The 20,782-nt window shown below is 38.7% G+C and overlaps 2 protein-coding genes across 7 annotated transcripts in view; one reads left to right on the top strand and one right to left on the bottom strand.

Moving 5' to 3' along the window:
* The window catches only part of patj (PATJ crumbs cell polarity complex component), a 133,572-nt gene extending 116,093 nt beyond the window's left edge, over window positions 1–17,479 (top strand). For 5 of the 6 annotated variants that reach the window (XM_017477989.3, XM_017477988.3, XM_017477993.3 and 2 more), the window contains 8 exons: window positions 454–540; window positions 923–1,049; window positions 3,332–3,369; window positions 3,474–3,596; window positions 3,832–3,936; window positions 8,027–8,130; window positions 8,991–9,114; window positions 14,032–17,479. In XM_017477989.3, the coding sequence (XP_017333478.1) occupies window positions 454–540; window positions 923–1,049; window positions 3,332–3,369; window positions 3,474–3,596; window positions 3,832–3,936; window positions 8,027–8,130; window positions 8,991–9,114; window positions 14,032–14,178 (855 nt within the window). In that variant the 3' untranslated portion in view covers window positions 14,179–17,479. The remainder of the gene's footprint in view (window positions 1–453; window positions 541–922; window positions 1,050–3,331; window positions 3,370–3,473; window positions 3,597–3,831; window positions 3,937–8,026; window positions 8,131–8,990; window positions 9,115–14,031) is intronic. The other variant, XM_017477994.3, reaches the window with a different exon arrangement.
* pdzk1ip1 (PDZK1 interacting protein 1) lies at window positions 17,257–20,329 on the bottom strand. Its single transcript, XM_017477396.3, has 4 exons — window positions 20,156–20,329; window positions 19,110–19,224; window positions 18,773–18,847; window positions 17,257–18,650 (listed from the first exon to the last, which is right to left on the bottom strand). The coding sequence occupies exons 1-4, from the start codon at window positions 20,220–20,222 to the stop codon at window positions 18,578–18,580; spliced, it is 330 nt and encodes a 109-aa protein (XP_017332885.1). The 5' UTR covers window positions 20,223–20,329; the 3' UTR covers window positions 17,257–18,577.
* Between the last annotated feature and the right edge of the window lie 453 nt (window positions 20,330–20,782).

Genomic DNA, 20,782 nt, shown 5'->3' on the forward strand with positions numbered 1-20,782 from the left:
AGTTGGGCTCGGACATAAAAGGTTAATTAAATGTTTTGTAGGGAAAATCATGTCCAAAATCCATTTGAAATGAGTAATATAATTATAGATAGTGTAGAGTAGTAGAAAAGCAGGGTTTTTTTTGTCACGGCTACTACTATCGTTACATTATATTATGGTGTACTGACCTCACTAGTCATGTTTATATTTGTAGAGTTCATTTCTGACGATGTGCACGAGCAACACACTGGATGAGCATGACATACACAGAGCAGGCACCTTATGTATGCATTATTAAAATGACGTACAACACCAACTTTTGACTGGACTTTGACTAGACAGCTACTCACTTCAGACACAATATGGGCTTGAGAGTAGATGACTACAACAGTGCCATGCATACATGTGTGCGTGTGTGTGCATTATTGCATGTGAGTGCATCAGTCACATACCATGCACTATGCCCTGATGCAGTGTGCCAGGGGAATGGTGCAGCTAGAGTTGGGCCGGCTGAAGGCTGCCTCTTGGATCTCCTCCAGACGCACTTCCCAGGGAAGCCAGGTGTGTAAATCAAGGGTGGGATCCTCACTGCACGCTCCTGACTCTGCATGCCCCCTGTTTGACACACTCCAAACTCTAACCACTAACGCCAAACCAAGCTGTGGCATTGACCACCATTTGGACCCCGCATAATCCACCACGGGACTGTTTTCTGGTACTGAATGTACAGCACTCATCCCTGTCATACAGCACTGTCTGCTCGCGCATGTGCGAACTTGTCCTGGCTTTGTATTCTGTTGTCTGTAAGAATAGGGCCATTCACTTGCATGAGTAACTATGGTACATGTGTAAATGTGATGTGCGTGTGTGCATATGTGTAGTCTGTTTATGTTTAATGTTTTACCTTTGCTAAGCTCATTCCCTGTCCTTCTTCTGTTTCCAGAGTCATGCATGTAATATGACCAATAGCAATGCTGTGTCCCCCATGTCTCCTCCCACTGCCCCACAACCCAGCCAGTTACCCAGCAGCACAAAGAGAACTGGAAACGAGGCCAACAGCAAGAGCTCTGGTACCTGTTTACACTGTAAACTAGATACACTCACCGGCCACTTATAGGAACACCTGTACACTTGCACATCCATGCAATTAACCAATCAGCCAGGCATGTGGCATCAGTGCAATGCATTAAATTATGCAGATTCAGGCCAAGTGTTTCAGTTAATGTTCAGTTGAATGGCGAGTCTGTTGGTTCTGTCCTTGCTGATGAGAGAGATCAGAGGTGATTGGCCAAAACTGATTGTAACTCAAATAAACACTCTTTACGATCTTCGTGAGCAGAAAAGCATCTCGGGATGCACAACACGTCGAACCTTGAGACAGATGCGTACAACAGCAGATGATCACATCAGGTTCCTCTCATGTCAGCCAAGAACATAAAACTGAGGGTGCAGTGAACACAGGCTTCAACCCTCAAGTTTAGGTGAGCCTGTGCTCAGTGAAGCCTTAGATTCTCGTTCTTGGCTGACATGAGCGGAACTCAGTGGGGTTTTCTGCTGTTGTCGCCCGTCTGTCTCAAGATGTAATGTGTTCTGAGATGCTTTTCTGAAGTTGTAAACAATGGTTATCTGAGTTAACTTCCTGTAATTTCAAACGTGCCTGTGCATTCTCCTCACAGCTGCCACTCACTGGATGTTTTCAGATTTTGCCCCATTTTGTTGACGTGTAGCTACATGATTTTGTGCACTACACTGATGCTACATAATTGGCTTATTGGATAATTATGTGAAAGAGCAGAGGTACAAGTGTTACTGTTAAAGTGGCTGCATACACTAAACTATCTACACTACAGTATTTCAGTTAACCAATATGTGCAATGGTCTGGGAAACACTGTCACATATTATTGTGGCTAAATTCTGGCAAACAGCCAAACATGAGAGAAAATCAGGTTTTGACCTCAATTGTGTTTTTCTGTCTCTAACAAACTTTGATACCTTGTGTACCTTTAAGTAAACACAAATATGCAGTATTTTCCCTGAATGATGTAGAAACATGTATTTAAACGTATTTCAGCAGTGATCATCATTTGGTAGATGAGGAACTGTTTTAACAAACACGGCTATACAAACACACAGTCTGTAAATGATACTGTAAATACCAACTGTGTAAATGGTCTGCACTTATATTGCGCTTTTGTCCAAAGCGCTTTACATTCACTCATTCTCACACACACTCACCAATGGTAGCAGAGCTGCAATGCAAGGCGCTAACTTCCCATCGGGAGCAACTTGGGGTTCAGTGTCTTGCCCAAGGACACTTCAGCATGTGGAGTCATGTGGGCCGGGAATCGAACCGCCAACCCTACGATTAGTGGACAACCCACTCTACCACCTGAGCCACAGCTGCCCAAATGATCAATGATGCACACCATTTCTGACACTGTAGAGATGGCAGCAGTCAAAGCTGTAATGTTTGGATACTAATCCTAAAAAAAGGAAGTTCAGCCAACAGAAGAAATTGTCCTGAATTAACTGGCACTTATTCCAACAGTGATGTAACAGTGAGCAGAGATCAGTCGAGTGAAGAGACAAGGATGAGGCTTGTGTTCATCAAATGTCATGACTGAGACCTTGGAGACTGATGTGAATGATGCTTGCGATCAAAATGATGACTTATTTCCCGCCGTAAACTTGCATATAATCTTTGATGAATTGAGTGGTCATATTTATTATTTTTTATAAAATTTATTACACATTATATGAAATGCAAATTAAATCAGGATATAGCAGGTGCTATACCATTGTAGTAGTGTCTTTCAGTGCAGTCAGAATTTGTAAATGCAGTTCTCTCGCATTTTCCTTGTAGAGGTAACTTGATTGTAAAATGCTTAACTTTACTCGTGATTGAGATGTATGCAAAAGAGAAAGTGTAAAAATGTCACCATGTGATGGGATTTCCCAGGCCACTACACATACAAAACAATGGCATCCTGGTAGTTTTGAAATGATGATTGGGTTATTGTAAGTGTTCTTGTAAAGGGTCCTGATGGTTTAACAGGTAACCCGTGACTCATTCTAAACTTACTTGTTTGTTTTCATTGGGTTTCTTGTGGTTTTTAATGATCTTATGGTGATTAAGCAGACCTATAAGACCGCTGTGATCTTCCCATTTCTTGCACTACAGATGCCAAGTCAGGAAACGTGAACGCACTGATCTATAGTATTCATTGTCATCTGGCAAATGTTTTTTTAAGATACTGTTGTCTCATTTTACTTAGCACATAGAAGATATTAACTCATAAGTTATTCAGATTTGTACTGAGTTCATTTTGTGTGTTTTTTGTGTCATTTCAGTAGTTGAAACAGGCCTACGCACAGTGGAAATCACTCGTGTAAGAACCCAACCATTCCTTCTAAAACTTCACCAGCTGAGTGATTTTGAAAGCTTCTCCTGTGAGTGAGGCTTCATGAGGTGTGTGTGTGTGTTTCCCCACAGGGCCCAACTGATGCATTGGGGATCAGTATAGCTGGCGGAAATGGCAGTCCACTGGGAGACATCCCCATCTTCATCGCCATGATCCAGGCGAACGGTGTAGCTGCCAGGACCCACCGCCTCAAGGTTACAACACACAAACCCCCCTCCCATTCACCTTTCACCCCTGTCCTTTTAGCTCTCTGTCTCTGTGTACAGACAGAAGAAGTGTTATTGATTCAGCTTTGTGTAGCGGAAAAGGTGAACTCCACTGCTCTGAATCGCATCGGACAGGAATTGATGAATCGAATGCATGGGTTTGTGTTCCTCATAATTATATCTTTGTTGTGTGTTTTCTCTCTTTCTCTCTCTCTCTGTGTAGGTGGGTGACCGTATTGTGAGCATTAACTCTCGTTCTCTGGAGGGTCTGTCTCACGGGGAGGTGGTCACCATGCTGAAAAATGCCTATGGCAACATTGCTTTACAGGTATATGCCTGATCCCCGAAGCTCACGCTTGTAGGATGTTACCTGCATGTGAGAGATGGCAAATTTACATTAGCTGTGAAAGATTTTATATCATTTCAGTTAAAGTTCACCTGAGAGGATCTGTTGTCACTCAGATGACGGTGGGTTCCCTTTTGAGTCTGGTTCTTCTCAGGGTTTTTCCTTGCCATCGTCGCCTCATTAGGAATAAATGCATACATTTAAAATTTATATCCCCAATATATACAGAACTGTGCAGAAGTTTTTGGCACCCTATTTTTTCTTTTGTACAAACTTTGCTGTAGATTTTTTATTTTGTGACCTCTGCATTATCAAGTCAGTACAAAAACTGATGTTTAGATTCCCAAACATAATTTTGTGTTAGAAAAAAGAAAGCACAAAAGAAAAATGTTTGTATGTCATTAAAACAGGAGCATATTACATAAGAGACACTTTTCAGACAAAAAACACAATGAAGGCTGTTGGGTTTTGCAGCAAAAATAAGAAGCAAGTATGACAGTCAAAGTCTCCAGAAGAACCGTGATTGGTTCTGCAAGATGCTCAATAAAACTTACAGCTCATTTCCTTATAAAACTGCACTACTAATTGTACTGGAGACTACTATTTTATTTTTATTTTTTTGTCACACCAAATATTGACTTTGTTTCATTTTCTACGGTTTGCTGCTCTTTACGGTATTTTTTTTTTTTTAATGTAGAAACATTTAATTTAATTATTTTTGAAGGCATCTTTGCTCTACAGCATTTCTTTGCATGTGCCTAAAACTTTTGCACAGTACAGTATATTTCTGTAAAGCTGCTTTGGGACAATGTCCATTGTTAAAAGCGCTATACAAATAAAACTGAACTGAATTGAATTGCATTTAGACAGTCTGTTCAGCATTAGGTTGCATTTTAGATATCTGTACAAAAAAAACAAAAACATTATTAGTAAATAATATAGTAAACCTATTAGTACAGCACACATTTTTTGAGAGTATTTGCAACTGAGGCTATGGATATTTTATTGATGAATGTACAGCATAAAGTACCTTTACAAAAAAAAACCCCTAGTTGCAAAAGTTTTTCTGTGCACGACATGGAGAATGACTGCCTCGTTGTGCCAAATTGCCATGACAGCAGTCACAATTACACACCAGTGCAGATCTGTCAAGTGTAAATTAGTGTACCTCTTCCACACATTAAAACAGACTGGCTGTAAATCTCAAATGGAGATGAAGAGTTGGTGAGGAAACAATTGGTTTGGAGTGATTTATATGGGCCTTTTACTAGAACATTAAGAACGTTAACACTTTTTACACTGCTGCTCGATTGGTTTGTGGCACAGCACCTTTTATTTGTTTTTGGTGTGCATTTCTTTCTCTTTCTGATTTATTACAATTTACTCATCTTTTTTGGACACCTCTGTTTTCAAAGATCGAAAGACATAGATGTAAGGTTTCGTGTTTGGCATCCGCATCAAATTATTTACTGTTAACAAATGATTTAAGTGGATCCCCCCCCCCCGCTTTTTTTCTGGAACCATAAACAAGAGCTCTTAATGCTTGTAAGAAAAATACACAGAATAACATGAAGTAGAGACTGAGGCTGATTTCTTTCTAGACCAGACTGTAGGTACACACAGCCATGTCAAGTGATCACACTTGGGGAACTGTTCCCTAGATTTTGTGTGCATTAGTGGTAATTTATTGCAACCTGCTTCACTGGCACTTCCATAACATGTCCTCAGCCATGATCGAGAAGATGCACGTGAAATGCACTAGTGCGTGAGTAAATATGAATGTCATGGACCATGGATTTTTTTTTTTTTTCAAAATGCCTTTGGAAAAACTATAAATATATGGACTAAGCAAACATTGTCCAATACAAATCACATAAAGGGCCAAAAAATGCAGTCACAAATGGTGCTGCTTTCAGTGAAGGTGCTCGTGTGTAAGCGTAATAGTTTTATGTCTATGCTCCTGCCCCGTGCAAAAAAACCTCAACCACAATGGCTTCATAATAGTATCCGGAGTTACTGATGGGTAGTAGATTTTTTTTTTACCTCTCTTATTTAATATTGTGACCAGCTATAGTCTCTGCTAAGAGCATTACAGTAACTTTAAATTCAATGTCAAAATAGTCTTTCAGAAGTGATCATTAAATTACATTTTCATAAACGTTATGTACGTCAGGTATACTGTAACATTCACCAATTATTATGACGTGAAATATAGTCGTTTTATCTCTGTAGCAGTGTGTTTGTGTGATGGGATTTGAGGAAGAAACATTTAAAGGATGTATTCTCCATGTACTGCAGCATGACTGTAGAGCGCTGCGGCTCGAACCCAAATCTCTGAATTTCCTTTATGCGCTTTGCATTGAAATGATTCTTTAGCTTGATTGCTCATGCATAATGCTGCTTTCACATTTGTTATAGCATTTAATTCAAATCTACTTCTTTTTTTTTTTGTATCCAGTCATGCTGTTTTTCAGTCTACTGTAAATTTTGTGTCCGTTCTGTCACCCACCTGTATGTCCTGAAGCTTTTTCTGTCTGTGAGTCTGAGGCACTGCTTGGTCTATTCATGCATGATTGTATGAAAAAGTGTGAATGATAGAGAAAGTGTTTGTAGGTACATGCATGTGGGAAAGAGGGAGGTTGTGTATGTGATTGTGTATAGGTGAACATATAGAATTGTGTTTGTGTGCTGATCGCTGACTGTATATCTGTGTGCTATACAGTACTGTGTGTGTGTGTGTGTGTGTGTGTGTGTGTGTGTGTGTGTGTGTGTGGATTTATTGTAGTGTGTGAGGGTTGGTGCTGTGTCACTGTGCTGTTATCAGCTCTCAGCAGCTGTGCGGCAGTTGAGCACGGGTTGCCAGATAATCCCAAGCCTTTATGCAAATGCACCGTTATCTGCCGCGCTCCAGGAGGAATGCAGCGAGCTTTCAAACAGGGGGAGCCCTGCCTGCATGCTGCTGATTACACCAGCTAGGAGACCAATTACTGTTTACTCCTCTCTCTCTCTCTCTCTCTCTCTCTCTCTCTCTCTCTCTCTCTCTCTCCCCCTCTCTCTCTCTCTCCCTCTCTCCCCCCCTCTCTCTCCTTCTCTCCCTCTCTCACTTTTTACCACATCCATTCCTGCTCATTTATGTGCATGTCCTCTCATCTCTTTCTCTCAATAGCAGGTACATGTGGAATTAGCCCAGTTTTTCCCATGTGTCAAATGCCACATGACATCTCAATATTTACTGTGATTATTTGATTATTTTTACATTGTTTTGTCTCGTAGAGGTATGCAGTCATTTTCACAGAGACCGTGTAGTAACTGGATATGATTTCTCTGCATGTTCTTTAAAAAATTTCCACAATCTCTCTCTCTCTCTCTCTCTCTCTCTCTCTCTCTCTCTCTCTCTCTGTCTCTCTCTCTCTGTGTGTGAGATAAATGAAAGTGATGGCAAGGGAATGTTTCCGCACTTTTTCTCACAAACTGGCCAAGTCATTCTTTAATTAGCTTTTGTTTGTTGTTGTGTGTTCTAGTTTTAATTGCCTCGACGTTAATTAAATATGGAAATGAGAGTTTTTCGACTGTCATTGCAGTCATCGGGTTTAATTGATGTGTGGGCAAAATAAAGCAATGAAATGCCACAAAAAGGGGGGGGAAATCCTTTATTAAAGCAGCAGAATGGAGATGGGGGGCTGATGAGTAGTAGGAAGTGTTTGTTAGAGGATCGATGTCTTTGAAGCAGCGCCTGTCTGTAGAACAATCGTATGTGTGGCACCCAGGACAGGAGGGATTAAAGGGGTGCATTTCAATGCCCAACACACACATCACATTAACAAATGCACGTTATCACATGCATACAGTCATCTTTATGGCACACATGCCTTCAGACTCACTGATATGAGTTTTGATGCCAGAGCAGCTTTTGCTGTATTTTAACAGGATACTTTTGTGTGTGTGTGTGTGTGTGTGTGTGTGTGTTTTTGTTTGTTTGTTTTGACAGTGGTTGAATATACATCTATGTGTGTGTTTTCAAGGCACATTTCTCTCAGGATGTTTGATGATTTTCTGTGTGTCTCTCTGACAGGTGATAGCAGATACTAACATCAGCGCCATCGCCAGTCAGGTGGAGAGCATGTCCTCAAGCTCCACCCTGAGCGCCAACCCTGAGACCCCGATTACAGAGCCAGAGTGAGTTCTGAGACTCTCCGCCAGTCACACTCCTCTGTTTACTGGGAAAACCCACTCATCAAGTACTACATACTTGCCTTCCACTACTTGAGTGAAGACTTTATTCGTATTACATAAGCAGTAAAATGCAAATATGCTAAAATGCATTTGTGACTTATTGTGCAATACAATATATATTTGTTCTTATCCATCAGTAGTAGTGTTGAAGTTGTGGATCTGATTTGTCAGAAGGTGTTGATGAATTTTCCATCACTGCATGATTCTGGTTGTCATTCAAATGATCTACCGAAGGAACGTCTTTTAAAGAGTTTGAGCGTTTCAGTTTCTCATTAACATGGTATTTTTTGTCTGATTAACTTCAAGTAGGAATAAACAAGTAGAACTTGATGCCAGCAGACTCCCACACCACCAAGTGTAGTCTTTCTTGTTGCTAATTTCTATCCCTTAACTGCTCTTCTGCTGTTTTTCCCCCATCCAGCAAGCTTTTCAGCTCGCCACAGTTGTAAAGAGTGTTTATTGTGTTATCGTAGCCTACCTGTCAGCTCGAACCAATCTGGCCATTCTCCTTTGACCTCGCTCATGAACAAGGTGTTTCCAAACTCTAGAGACTGTTGTGCGTGAAAATCCCCATAGATCATCCGTTTCTGAAACACTCAAACCAACAACCAGGCCATAATCAAAGTCAGTGAGATCACACTTTTCCCCATTTTGATGTTTGATATAAACATTAATTGAAGCTCTTTACCCGTATCTGCCTAATTGAATTCACTTTTGAATTGAAGTGGCCAGTGAGTGTATATGTTGCATATGTATAATCGTATATCCTGAAATATAAAAAAAATCTTTGTGTTTTGTGACAGAACACCCAAGCCAAAGAGCATCACTCTAGAGAAGGGCTCTGAAGGGCTAGGCTTTAGCATCGTTGGTGGCTTCGGGAGTCCGCATGGAGACCTGCCCATCTACGTCAAAACTGTCTTCAGCAAGGTACAAACATTGTACACTGTCCTAACACACACACGTCAATCTACATATTCTATCTATCCATCTATCTATCGATATATATTATGTCTCACCATCTGATGGCATATGTTGTGTGTAAATAAGAGATGGAAGACTGGATCATCTTTTTTGTTTCTGAATTACACACCAGTCATATTAGTTTTACATCATCGCTCTTAAGTTCACATGACTCTCAATATCATCTATAGAGCATAAATATCAATTAAAAAATTTTATGAAACAAATTGACCAAAAAGAAAGATAAATAACTGGAAAGAATGTTTTATTTCCAATTTTGGTCAAGCTAAAATGTGCTATTACTAGAACAAGAGGGATAAAAGAGAAGTGTGTGCTTTGTTCTGGTTGTACTACAACCACCAACAACCAGCAGGGGGCACACACGAGTCAGACATCACATCCCTGCTGATGTCAGGTTCAGCATCAGAATCACTTTACTCACCAATGCTGATCATGTTCTGTAAGTTTCTTTGAGGAAAAAAATAACTCTGAACAGCTCTTTGCTTTGTTCCTCTGTAAGAACCATTAAAGGTTTTGTGTATTTATCATTAACAGAGAGGATTCCAAATAAAATCCCTTTAGGAAGAAAACAATTGTTAAGGAACTCTCTTTTTGCCATGTTGCATGTGGGTTTTTAATGAGCTCTATGTGTTTGATGAATTTTGAAATCTAGCTACAGAACTTTAACACTGGAACATGAGCAATTTTTGTTAATTCTTTCATATGTAGAGTGTTGTTACTATTGGTATGTGGGAGGAAAACTATTCAAAACATATATCAATATACTCTCACTGAACACTTTACTAGGAACAATGTACTAATACTGGGTAAGGGCCTCCCTTTCCTCTCAAAACAGCTTCAGGTCTTCATGGCATGGATTCCACAAGATGTTAGAAACATTCCTTTGAGATTCTGGTTTATGTTGGCGCGATTGCATCACGCGATTGCATCACGCAATTCCTGCAGATTTGTCAGGTGCACTTTCATGATGCAAATCTCCCATTCAATCACATCCCAAAGGATGTTGTATTCGATTCAGATCCGGTGACTGGGAAGGTCACTGAAGAACATTGAACTCATTGTCATGTTCATGAAACCAGTTTGAGACGACAATTGCTTTGCGACATGGTGCATTATCATGCTGGACGTAGCCATTAGAAGATGGGTAAATTGTAGCCATGAGGGGATGCACATGGTCAGCAGCAATACTTAAACAGGCTGTGCCATTCAAAGGATGATTGATTGGTATTAACGAGCCCAAAGTACCAAGAAAACATTCCCCACAGCATTACACCACCTCCACCAGCCTGAACTGTTGATACAAGGCAGGTTGGGTCCATGGATTCCCACTGCAGTCTCAGCTTTCTGTCTTTGGCTGACAGAAGTGGAACTAGACATGGTCTTCTGCTGTTGTAGCCCATCTGCCTCAAGGTTTGGAGTGTTGTGTGTTCTGAAATGCTTTTCTGCTCACCATAATTGTACAGAGTGAGTATCTGAGTTACTGCATCATTTCTGTCAGCTCAAACCTGTCTGGAGATTCTCCATTGATCTCCCTCATCAACAAGGCATTTCTGTCCGCAGAACTAACACTCACTGGGTATTTTTTCTTTATTGAACCATTCTGAGTAAACTCTAGAGACTGTTCTGTGGGAAATTCCCAGGAGATCAGCAGTGGGAAATACTCAAACCAGCACCAACAATCATGCCATGGTCAAAATCCCTGAGATCACATTTCCCTCCATTCTGCTGGCCCGTATCTGCATGATTTAATGCATTGCACTGCTACCACACGATTGGCTGTTTAGATAATTGCATGAATGGGTAGGTGAACAGGTGTTCCTAATAAAGTGTTCAGTGAGTGTAAGTTTTTTCTCTGAATATGTATACTGCATATGTGTTTTGGCTGTGCAGGACACACAATCTCAGACTAATAATAAATGGATTAAAAACATGCTATGATGTAACAAACATATAATTGTTGATATGGTGATGTTTTCTGTAATAGATGTTTATTTAACATTTATGGGGGGAGTCTCCAGTGTCAACACTTTAAAACAGTCAGAGGTAAAGTTTTCCACCATGGGAAAGTCTAAAGTATGGAGGACTTCTTGGCACTAAAACATAAATGCTAACAGGAACCAACTTGTTTCACAGACATTCTGCCACATTAAATGTAACCAGAAGTAGATAAACTACAACCCCAATTCTGAAAAAGTTGGGACAGTATGGAAAATGCTAATAAAAACAAAGAGGAGTGATTTGTAAATGTACTTTGACTTGTATTTAAACAATAAAAGTATAAACACATGGTATTTGATGTTTTACCTAATCAACTGCATAGTTTATGGAAAATAAACATTTATTTTGAAATTGATGTATGCAACACGTTCCAATAAAGTTGGGACGGGGCAATTTGGACTAATAGCGATGTGACAAGCTGAAATAAGATGGTGATGTGAAACAGGTGATGTAATCGTCTAATCATAGTATATAAGGAGTGTCCAGAAAACGCCTACTCCTTCAAGAGCAAGGATGGGTCGAGTCTCGCCAATCTGCCAATAGGTGCTTCAGCGAATAATTAAACACTTTGAGAACAATATTCCTCAAAGGTAAATCTGTAGGATTTTGGGCATTTCACCTTCTACAGTGCACAATATAATTAAAAGATTCAAGGATTCCGGTCAAATCTCTGTGCTTAAAGGTCGAGGCAGAAAACCACTTCTGAATGCCCGTGATCTCTGATCCCTCAGACGTCACTGTCTTAAAAACCGTCATGAGTCTGTAATGGACATCCTGACATGGGCTCGGGAATACTTTGGTAAACCTTTCTCAGTCAACACCTTTCGCCGCTGCATCCACAGATACAAGTTAAGGCTTTACTATGCAAAGCTCATCAACACTGTCCAGAAGTGCCACTGACTTCTCTGGGCTCGGTCTCATCTGAGATGGACAGTAGCACAGTGGAATCGTGTTTTGTGGTCCGACGAGTCAACATTTCAAATAGATTTTGGACAAAACAGCCGTTGTGCCAAAGAGGAAAAGGACCATCCAAGCTGTTATCAGCGTCAGGTCCAAAAGCCAGCATTTGTCGTGATATGGGGGTGTGTCAGTGCCCTCAGGTCACCATTAATGCAGAAAAATATGTACGCATTTTGGAGCAACATATGCTGCCATCCAGAGCAGGATAACGCCAAACCACATTCTGCCCAGATTACAAGCACATGGTTGCATAAGCAGAGTGCGCGGTTGTTAGCATGGTCTGTCTGCAGTCCTGACCCGTCTCCGATTGAGAATGTGTGGCGCACTATGAAGCGCAAAATAAGGCAACGAAGGCCAGTACAGTTGTGCAACTGAAGAAATGCATAATGCATGAATGGGGGGAAATCCTCTTACTAAACTTAACCAGCAAGTGTCTTCAGATCCCAAATGCTTAAGAAGTGTAATTAAAAGAAAAGGTGATGTTACACAGCAGTAAACAGTCGACTGTCACAACTTTTTTGGTGTGTGTTGCAGTCATCAGATTTGAAATGAGTGCATATTTTCAAAAATAAATTCAAGTCACAAAGTAAAACATCAAATAATGCGTTAATAATGTGTTTTCAATATAGTACAGGGTGAACTGAATTTTCAAATGACGCTTTTTGTTTGTTTGGTTTTTTGCATTTTCCATACGGTCACAACTTTTTCAGAATTGGGGTTGTATGATGTGTCCTCATTTGATAAAACATGTGTAATCACTGAAAAATTGCTGTGGTATAAGAAGAATAAAACATCAGCTTTGAGTGTACACTGAGTTTGCCATTTATTAAATGCATCTGTATAATTGTATGTTGTGCCACCTTTGGTCTACAGGACAAAATGAATTCTCATGGCTATAGATTCTGCCAGATGTTGGATATGATGTGGTGCAATGTAATGAAGTTAATGTATGCGAAACATTCAATCCACAGACAGAAAAATGTCAGCCTGCAGACACAAAAACAACAGCCAACCTGGCTACACCAGTGATGAGATCTTTTGACACTGTAGGAGACGCATTCCCAGTAAAAAATATACTGCTGTCAGTAGCACGTGTCCCAGTCCACCTCCACAAGTGTCATTGAATCACAAAACACATTCGATGCTGTTCACACCTGTAATTAGTCCACTTGTGTCTCATCAACCAAGACAGATGTTAATTCTAAGTGTGAATATAGTGTGATGTGATTTTAATAGATAGCAAGTTTGTGAGTGTCGCAACATTTAGATGTTCTACTAAGAAAAGACCACAGTATATTTTATACATGTTCAGTCTGACCACTATTTTATATCACACCATTCATGTGATAAATCACTTGGAATGTACGGTTTGTGTAAAGGTGGGTCATGTAGGTAATAAACTGACTCAGTGTGTATGTATGTGTGTGTGTGTGTGTGTGTGTGTGTGTGTGTATATATATATATATATATATATATATATATATATATATATAGATAGATAGATAGATAGATAGATAGATAGATATATATATATATATATAGATAGATAGATAGATATATCTATGTATATATGTATGTATATATATATATATATATATATATATATGTATATATATATATATATATATATATATATGTATATATATATATATATATATATGTATATATATATCTATGTATATATATATGTATATATATGTATATGTGTGTGTATATATATATATATATATATATATATATATATATATATATATATATAATATATATATATATATATATATATATATACAGGTTTATAATATGCTTTCATATCAAAGAGGAATTTATTGTTTAGTGTAATAAAAAATCTGAAGTCCTTGCTGATCTTTAAGTGTATGCTTTGGCCACTCCTGTGTGTGTGTTTAGGGGGCAGCAGCGGTGGACGGGCGTCTAAAGCGTGGAGATCAGATCCTGTCTGTGAATGGAGAGAGTCTGGAGGGAGCCACGCATGAGCAGGCCGTGTCCATCCTGAAGAAACAGAGAGGGCTCGTCACACTGTCTGTACTGTCTTAACACAAACACACACTCATACAAACTGCCACGAATTACACACACACACACACACTGCATTCCTGTCACAATCCAAGGAGTGGACTCTGAAACCTGGTACACACGCACACAAACACACGTCTAGAAGAGGGAGCATGCATAGCACCTGAATAAAATCTCCTTCAAGCGTGTAGAGCTCAGTAACACAAACTCCAGCAGAGATTTGTGTGAGAATGAAAGTTAACCCCCTTGTGTGCACATTTTTGTTCCATCACTAAACAATAAGGGAAATTGATCATGACCGATCTTAAATCCTTTTTGTTTCATTCAGTTAATGAGCAGACATCAGGCGTGGATGACTCCTGTGTCAAAAGCAAAAACTTTATACATTTGTCACATACTTACAATCAGTCCAAGCCTGTATCCGTTCAGTTCAGGTTTATGACTCTGTGGCAGATCAGCCTTCTGAGTAAAAATGTGAAGAAATCTCTGCTGCACCTGTAGTGTATGCATGCTTATAATGGACAAAAATGTTGACACATTTCCCTGTACTGAGATAAGAACAAAAAAAACCATGAACTGAAAGATGTTCGAGAATGTTACCAGAGATGATGTAAAGTTTCCGAATTTCCAACCCTGCAGCAATACAGTAAGTCATTCTGAAAAATGACTTTATTTCCTAATGGCATCCAAACACCATCACACCACACCAAATCTGTCCTCTGTGAAAGTATCTTAAAGGACAAGTTCTACCTATTGAGAGCTTAGTTGTTTACATATGTGAAGCACAAAAGTCATTAACTATTAAGAACATATGGCTGGCACAACAGCAAAGGGGAGTGAGGACGGACACAATGAAACGAAACGAAAAGGGTTGACCATGGTAACAATATATTTTTTTTAATTGACAGGAAAAAAAGTATATCTAATATCTTTCTGTTTAAGAATCAGTTACTCCATGTCCACTGTACAAGGTGTCTTGAACCAGTAGATTTCTCTTAAAGTTTTCCGTTTCTTCTTGTTGTTTAAGTGAAATTCAGAGCTTAATATATAATCATTTCCCATGTTTTGCGTAATTGTCCCAAAAACTTCCATTGTAAGTGAGTTGCGAGTGAGCACGTTTTTATGTTTTCTCAGTGTAGGGAAATGTGTCAAATCTTGTCAATGGTAATGACATGTACTACCCAAAGAAATTATGTTGGAAAAACATAAACATTATTTCTTTTTCTTTTTTCCCTGCAAAGCTACCACTGGCTTTTTTGGTTTACCTGGAAACACTAATTCAATGCAGCACAGATCTGTCATTGCAATAAAAACAAATACTGAACACATTCCCAGTAGTTATTTTGGGATATGAATGATGAATGGCAGCAGCTACTCGGTGATTCCTCTGTGAATCGCTCGAGTGATTAACTAACACAAACACACACACACACACACACACACACACTTTCACCAGCTGACTGACTGTATACTTTAAATTACTTTGCTTGCTAATAAGAATCAGTTGATACTGATGAATGTTTATACACACACACACACACACACACTGTCGTATAGAATACTATAGGGATGAACTGTGATAAGGGATTAGTGCTGAAACGTTATGCTGGCCTTAATTAGATCATGCTGAGAATTCTGTTCGTTTTTGTTTCCGTTGTATATGTGCTCTTCATTGTTATTGTTTCAACAACACTAGAAGCAGCATGATCTTTTGTAGTGAAGTGGAGTAATTTAAAGCGCAGCGTTCCTGTTTCTGATCAAATAATCATGCCTGACTTCAGCGACCAGATTCACGAAGAATTTTTGTGGTTAATTGGGGGGGTTTTGTTGTCGTTTTTTTAACACTAAAATTGTCATCAGTGTTTCGTCATTTAATTGCACAAATTTCGTCAGTGTAAATATGTAATTTATTTCCTTAATTCAAGTTGATTTTGTAGGCCTTTTGAACTAGCATTCCTGTCAATGTTGCAATGAAGATAGTATGTGAAATGTATCATTTTGCACTGTGTGTACCACAATATGAGGAAATCCTGTGTCAGCTGGACTCCCGATCTTCAAACGGAAGTGTGCCAAATTCTTGCAAGACACTTGTATGACCTCAGGGTCGTCAAAAATGCATGAGGAGGCTCTCGCCAAAATGTCCATGCTGAGGTAAACCACTTTCTGCATTATGGTTGTGCTCGACATTTATTTCAGATTCAGCTTTATAGCTGAATCAGAAGCATGAAAACACTAAATTGGGTTTTCCCCAAACACACAAAGCTCATTTAACTCATTCTAGAGGTTCGAAATCAGGAGTGTCTGACTCAGAGAGCCCTGCAGAGATTTATCGCTACGTCTCAAATGGTATACTTCACAGGCTTTTAGTGTGAGTAGTGTCTTCACACCACGAAATTCAACAAGCTGTAATGTATTATTAAGTCCCTGGGTGATGTACTTACAAAGCCTAAAAATGAAGCGTGGAACAATGAAAACTTATTGAACTACATAATGAAGCCATTGTAGAGTGCATTATGTTTAAAAAGGGGCAGAGCCATGAGATCACCAGTGGTTAATAAATGTTGCTAAATATCCAGTGCAGGAGGTGAGAACAGTGCTACACCCTAGTTAAATATTGGCTGGTTGTAGGTTTAAAAATTATTTTTTTATTTTTTATTTATTTGTATTTTTTTTGTAAATGTTAATGATACAAAATGTTACAACTCCAGGGGCTATATACTCTAGTACATATATTGTGCAGGTGCAGTAGTGTATCATGTTAAAAAATAGTACCTAGTACACATTTGAGGCCTTGATAAGTAGCTGATGAGTTGGATCACGTGTTAAATGAAGTAGAATGCTAATCTCTGTAATGCTCTTACTCGGACACTCCTTTTCTAAATGGTCCTAACCTTTCAGCTTAATGGCCCTTCTGGGATAATGTGCAGCACTGTGGTTAAACTGGTAGAGGGTTTTCCCAGCGCAGACGTGTTCCTCTCGTCAGGTGCGTCCATCAGACTGAAGAGCGTTGTGCCGTAACTTGGCTTCCATGTGCAGACTGTGCTTTCTCCGTACTGTCTGACATGAATTCCCTTTAAAACATCTGTCCTTATCCTATGCTTGTTTTCTCTCTCTCTCTCTCTCTCTCTCTCTCTCTCTCTCTCTCTCTCTCTCTCTCTCTCTCTCTCTCTCTTCCAAATGTTAACTGTTCAACTGGAAATGTTTCGTTCATTGGTCAGTCTTTGTGAAATGATCATGTAATGTCAAATCCCAAAGAAACTATGTTGAGATTCATTATATTAGATAATGAGAGATGATCTAATAAACCTGATATCTACATTTACCCTCTTGATCTCTTTGTTCATTTACACTTACATTCTTTATACCACAGGAGTGTCGAATGTTTAATTCTGAATGAATAGAAGGTGTTGATTTCATTTTCTCTAACAACATGCCTCAGACAACAACTCTGGCCACAAGGTTTATATTAATCCACCAATTATAATCATTTCTATTGTAATGACTAGGGACTTGTACGGCAGATGCTCCACGTAAATGGATTTGAAAATGTGTGTAATTTTTTTCTGTGAGGAAATGTTTATATTTAGCGTTTATGGAGTGTTCGGTGTCAGCACTTTGCAACAGACAGAGGTAAATCTGTAACTTTAAGTTTTCTGCCACCGTAGAGTCTTTGCACTTTGCGGTTTCTCTGTAAAATGACAGGCTGCATTTTTGCTTCAAGAATGAGAAAAAAAGAGGCTGTTGAGGAACGAGTGTTTAAAGCTGCAATAACGTAAGTGATGACAGGAACTAATACTAACTCCAAACATGGATCCACCTTATCCGGTTCATTATTAAACCCTTGTCAGTCACACTTGTTAGTCAGATCAGGTGTATTGGAATCAGGTAAACTTTGAAGGCTTTCCTAGACTGTAGTTGAGAATCTCTGCTCTAAAGTGCATCACATTATTTGAACATTTGACATTATTAGTCTTGTAGAAAATGCTAAAGAATAACTGACTTTGTTGTTGTGTTCACTGTATTGAGAACATTAAAGACACGAGGGTTATACAAGAAAAATATATGGCTGTTCTAGCCAGTGTATTCTCTGTAAATGAAATTATCTTCAATTACAATTCTGCAGAGAAATAATAAATAAAATCAATTTACATTCATATAAATACACATTCATGTGTTTAACCTTTGCGTATGATTATTCAGTCCACTGATTAACCCATTAACACATAGTGTGATGACTGGCAACAAATTTATTTTCAATTGTCCCATATGTGTACATATATCCATAAATGTGTGTAAGTGTATAAACGTGCAAGAAAAACATTAATGAAATCTTTAACATCACTAAGGTGGATTAGAGTTTACACCTGGTTTAAACAGATGCCACACTGCATCCAGCGGCCTGTTGACCACTTTCTCAAATTCACATGGCTGTCACGTTTTCTTCAGATTTGTGAATAATTACATTTTCATAAGCACCATCGTACTCCTGACTCCTGAAAATCAGAACAAGGTAAGTTATATAGCATTCAGTTATGTGGATTGGACTGTGTGTTTCGTTATGTTCATTGATCTGGAAGCATGATAACGTTTAAAAGAAATGCATTTAAAGTCTTACCTGACCGATTCAAGATTTGTGATGGTCATGGAATATTCGTTTTCTGTTACAGTGACCTTTTCCACCTGGCTGTTACTAATAGACAAGTAAGAAAACACGTTAATTCAGGGAGTTACTGATTACTCTTACGTAGATATTGCTCGCACTCAAGCCTGTACACCAACCATAGAGCTGATGAGCGTTGATATGTCTTTAACATTAAAAATCTGCTTCAGTGCATGAGTCACTAGAGACAGTTTTTTTTATTTATTTATTTATTTTTATTATTATAAAGCATTTGGAGTTTCTTACTGAGCTGTGACATAGGTGCAAGCTGATGTAATGATTACGTGATTACCTTGAGTCCTCACACCAGGCTTTGTTGACAAGGAAGGTGATAAAGACCAGAAAGAGAAACACAGCAACAGCGATGATGCCAGTGAGCCAGTTTGGTAAAGCTCGCCCAGCACTCCCTAACACACACAGACCCCAGGACAGACATGAAAAACTACATGATATTGATTATCTGTAAACCTCTCCCTGTATGTCCTGATAACAATGCAGGAAAGTGTATAGATGTATTCACCTTTTATTTGACATAAGGAAAGAGAAATGAATACTTTGAGATATATATATATATATATATATAATTTTAAAAAAAAAAAATTTTTAGGCTACTTTACTGTTGAATGCTCTGATTTCTGATTGGTCAGAAGGTGTTGATTAATTTTCTATTAGCGCAGCTTGGACAGTAGTTTATAGTAAAGATTACATTAATGCTCTAGCTCCAATAGGTTAGCACTTTTGTAGTAACAACTTCCACAGGGATTGTATGGTCAACTCTCCACACAAACCGATTATAAATCATCATTCATATGCTGAAGATTTCTTTAAGGAGGCATTTGTTTAGCATTTTCTTAAAGGAATTTTCAGTTTCAGTGTTTTGTACCACAGTTAAAGCTGTAACTTTTCAACACAAGAAAGTCTTCAGAATAGAGGAGTTTGTGGTTTTTCATTAACCTTTATCTTATTAGCTTCACAAGAGGGGAAAATTAGAGGCTGCTGAGAGAATGACCGATTATAACATAACAAGTGATAACATGGACTAAGAAGTTCCACAACTTTATACTTTACTATGGTTTAAATGTACTACAAAATATGCTTTGTTTTTTAAGTATGAAAACTGGTAATTACTGGCAAATTGCTGAGGTATAAGGGAAATAAGACATTACAGGATATGCTGCTATGCTTCTTTCTTAAGTGCAGATGTTAATAATAAAAATAATTGATCCAACAGGAGCACAAAGAAAGTAATAGTAAAATAATGGTATTTGTACTTTAAGATTAAAGATCATAATTCATTTTTGCATTATTATGATAGAATTATGTTTAAAGAAATCTCACCTGCTTGTCCTGTAACAACTCCCAGCATCAACAGCAGGCAGTAAAGCGCTCGGACAGCTTTTCCCATTTCAAATCTTTCCTGAAATAATACTACTGAATGAATCGATGCGTTACAATAAATAGTTATGGTCTATAATGTGATACACCAGTTAAACGTAATAAAGTTCTATCATCAGTGCCTCAGACTGAACAGGAGCATCACATGAAGCTCCCTATTCATTGCACTTGCTCACTCCCCTCATGTAAAGTCAATCATTTACCCATTTCACCACCACAGCCATATTAGAAAACCATACTAGTATTTATTTGACATCTTGTTGAACAGTGATTTTTTTTGTGCCTATTTAATATACAAACATAGCCACTTGGATCAGTATTTATTTTTAATAATCCCGCATTCTGTGTTCATTGTTTTGCTAGACATCAGTAATGGTGTGCACATTGCTGGAGGAAGTCATTCTCCACCAAAGCAGGAAGCGCATAAGTAAGTAAACACATTCCACTGGCCCATGAATGTAAGCGATTATGTTAGGACTTTGGCTCTGTTAGGTGTGTGGGTGTCTGTGTGTGTTTCAGCTGGTAATACATCACTGAGGATCACACTCTAAAAGCAATCTTGCATGTCTT

The sequence above is a fragment of the Ictalurus punctatus genome, chromosome 10, assembly GCF_001660625.3.
Source record: "Ictalurus punctatus breed USDA103 chromosome 10, Coco_2.0, whole genome shotgun sequence".
NCBI classification, from domain to species: Eukaryota; Metazoa; Chordata; class Actinopteri; order Siluriformes; family Ictaluridae; genus Ictalurus; species Ictalurus punctatus.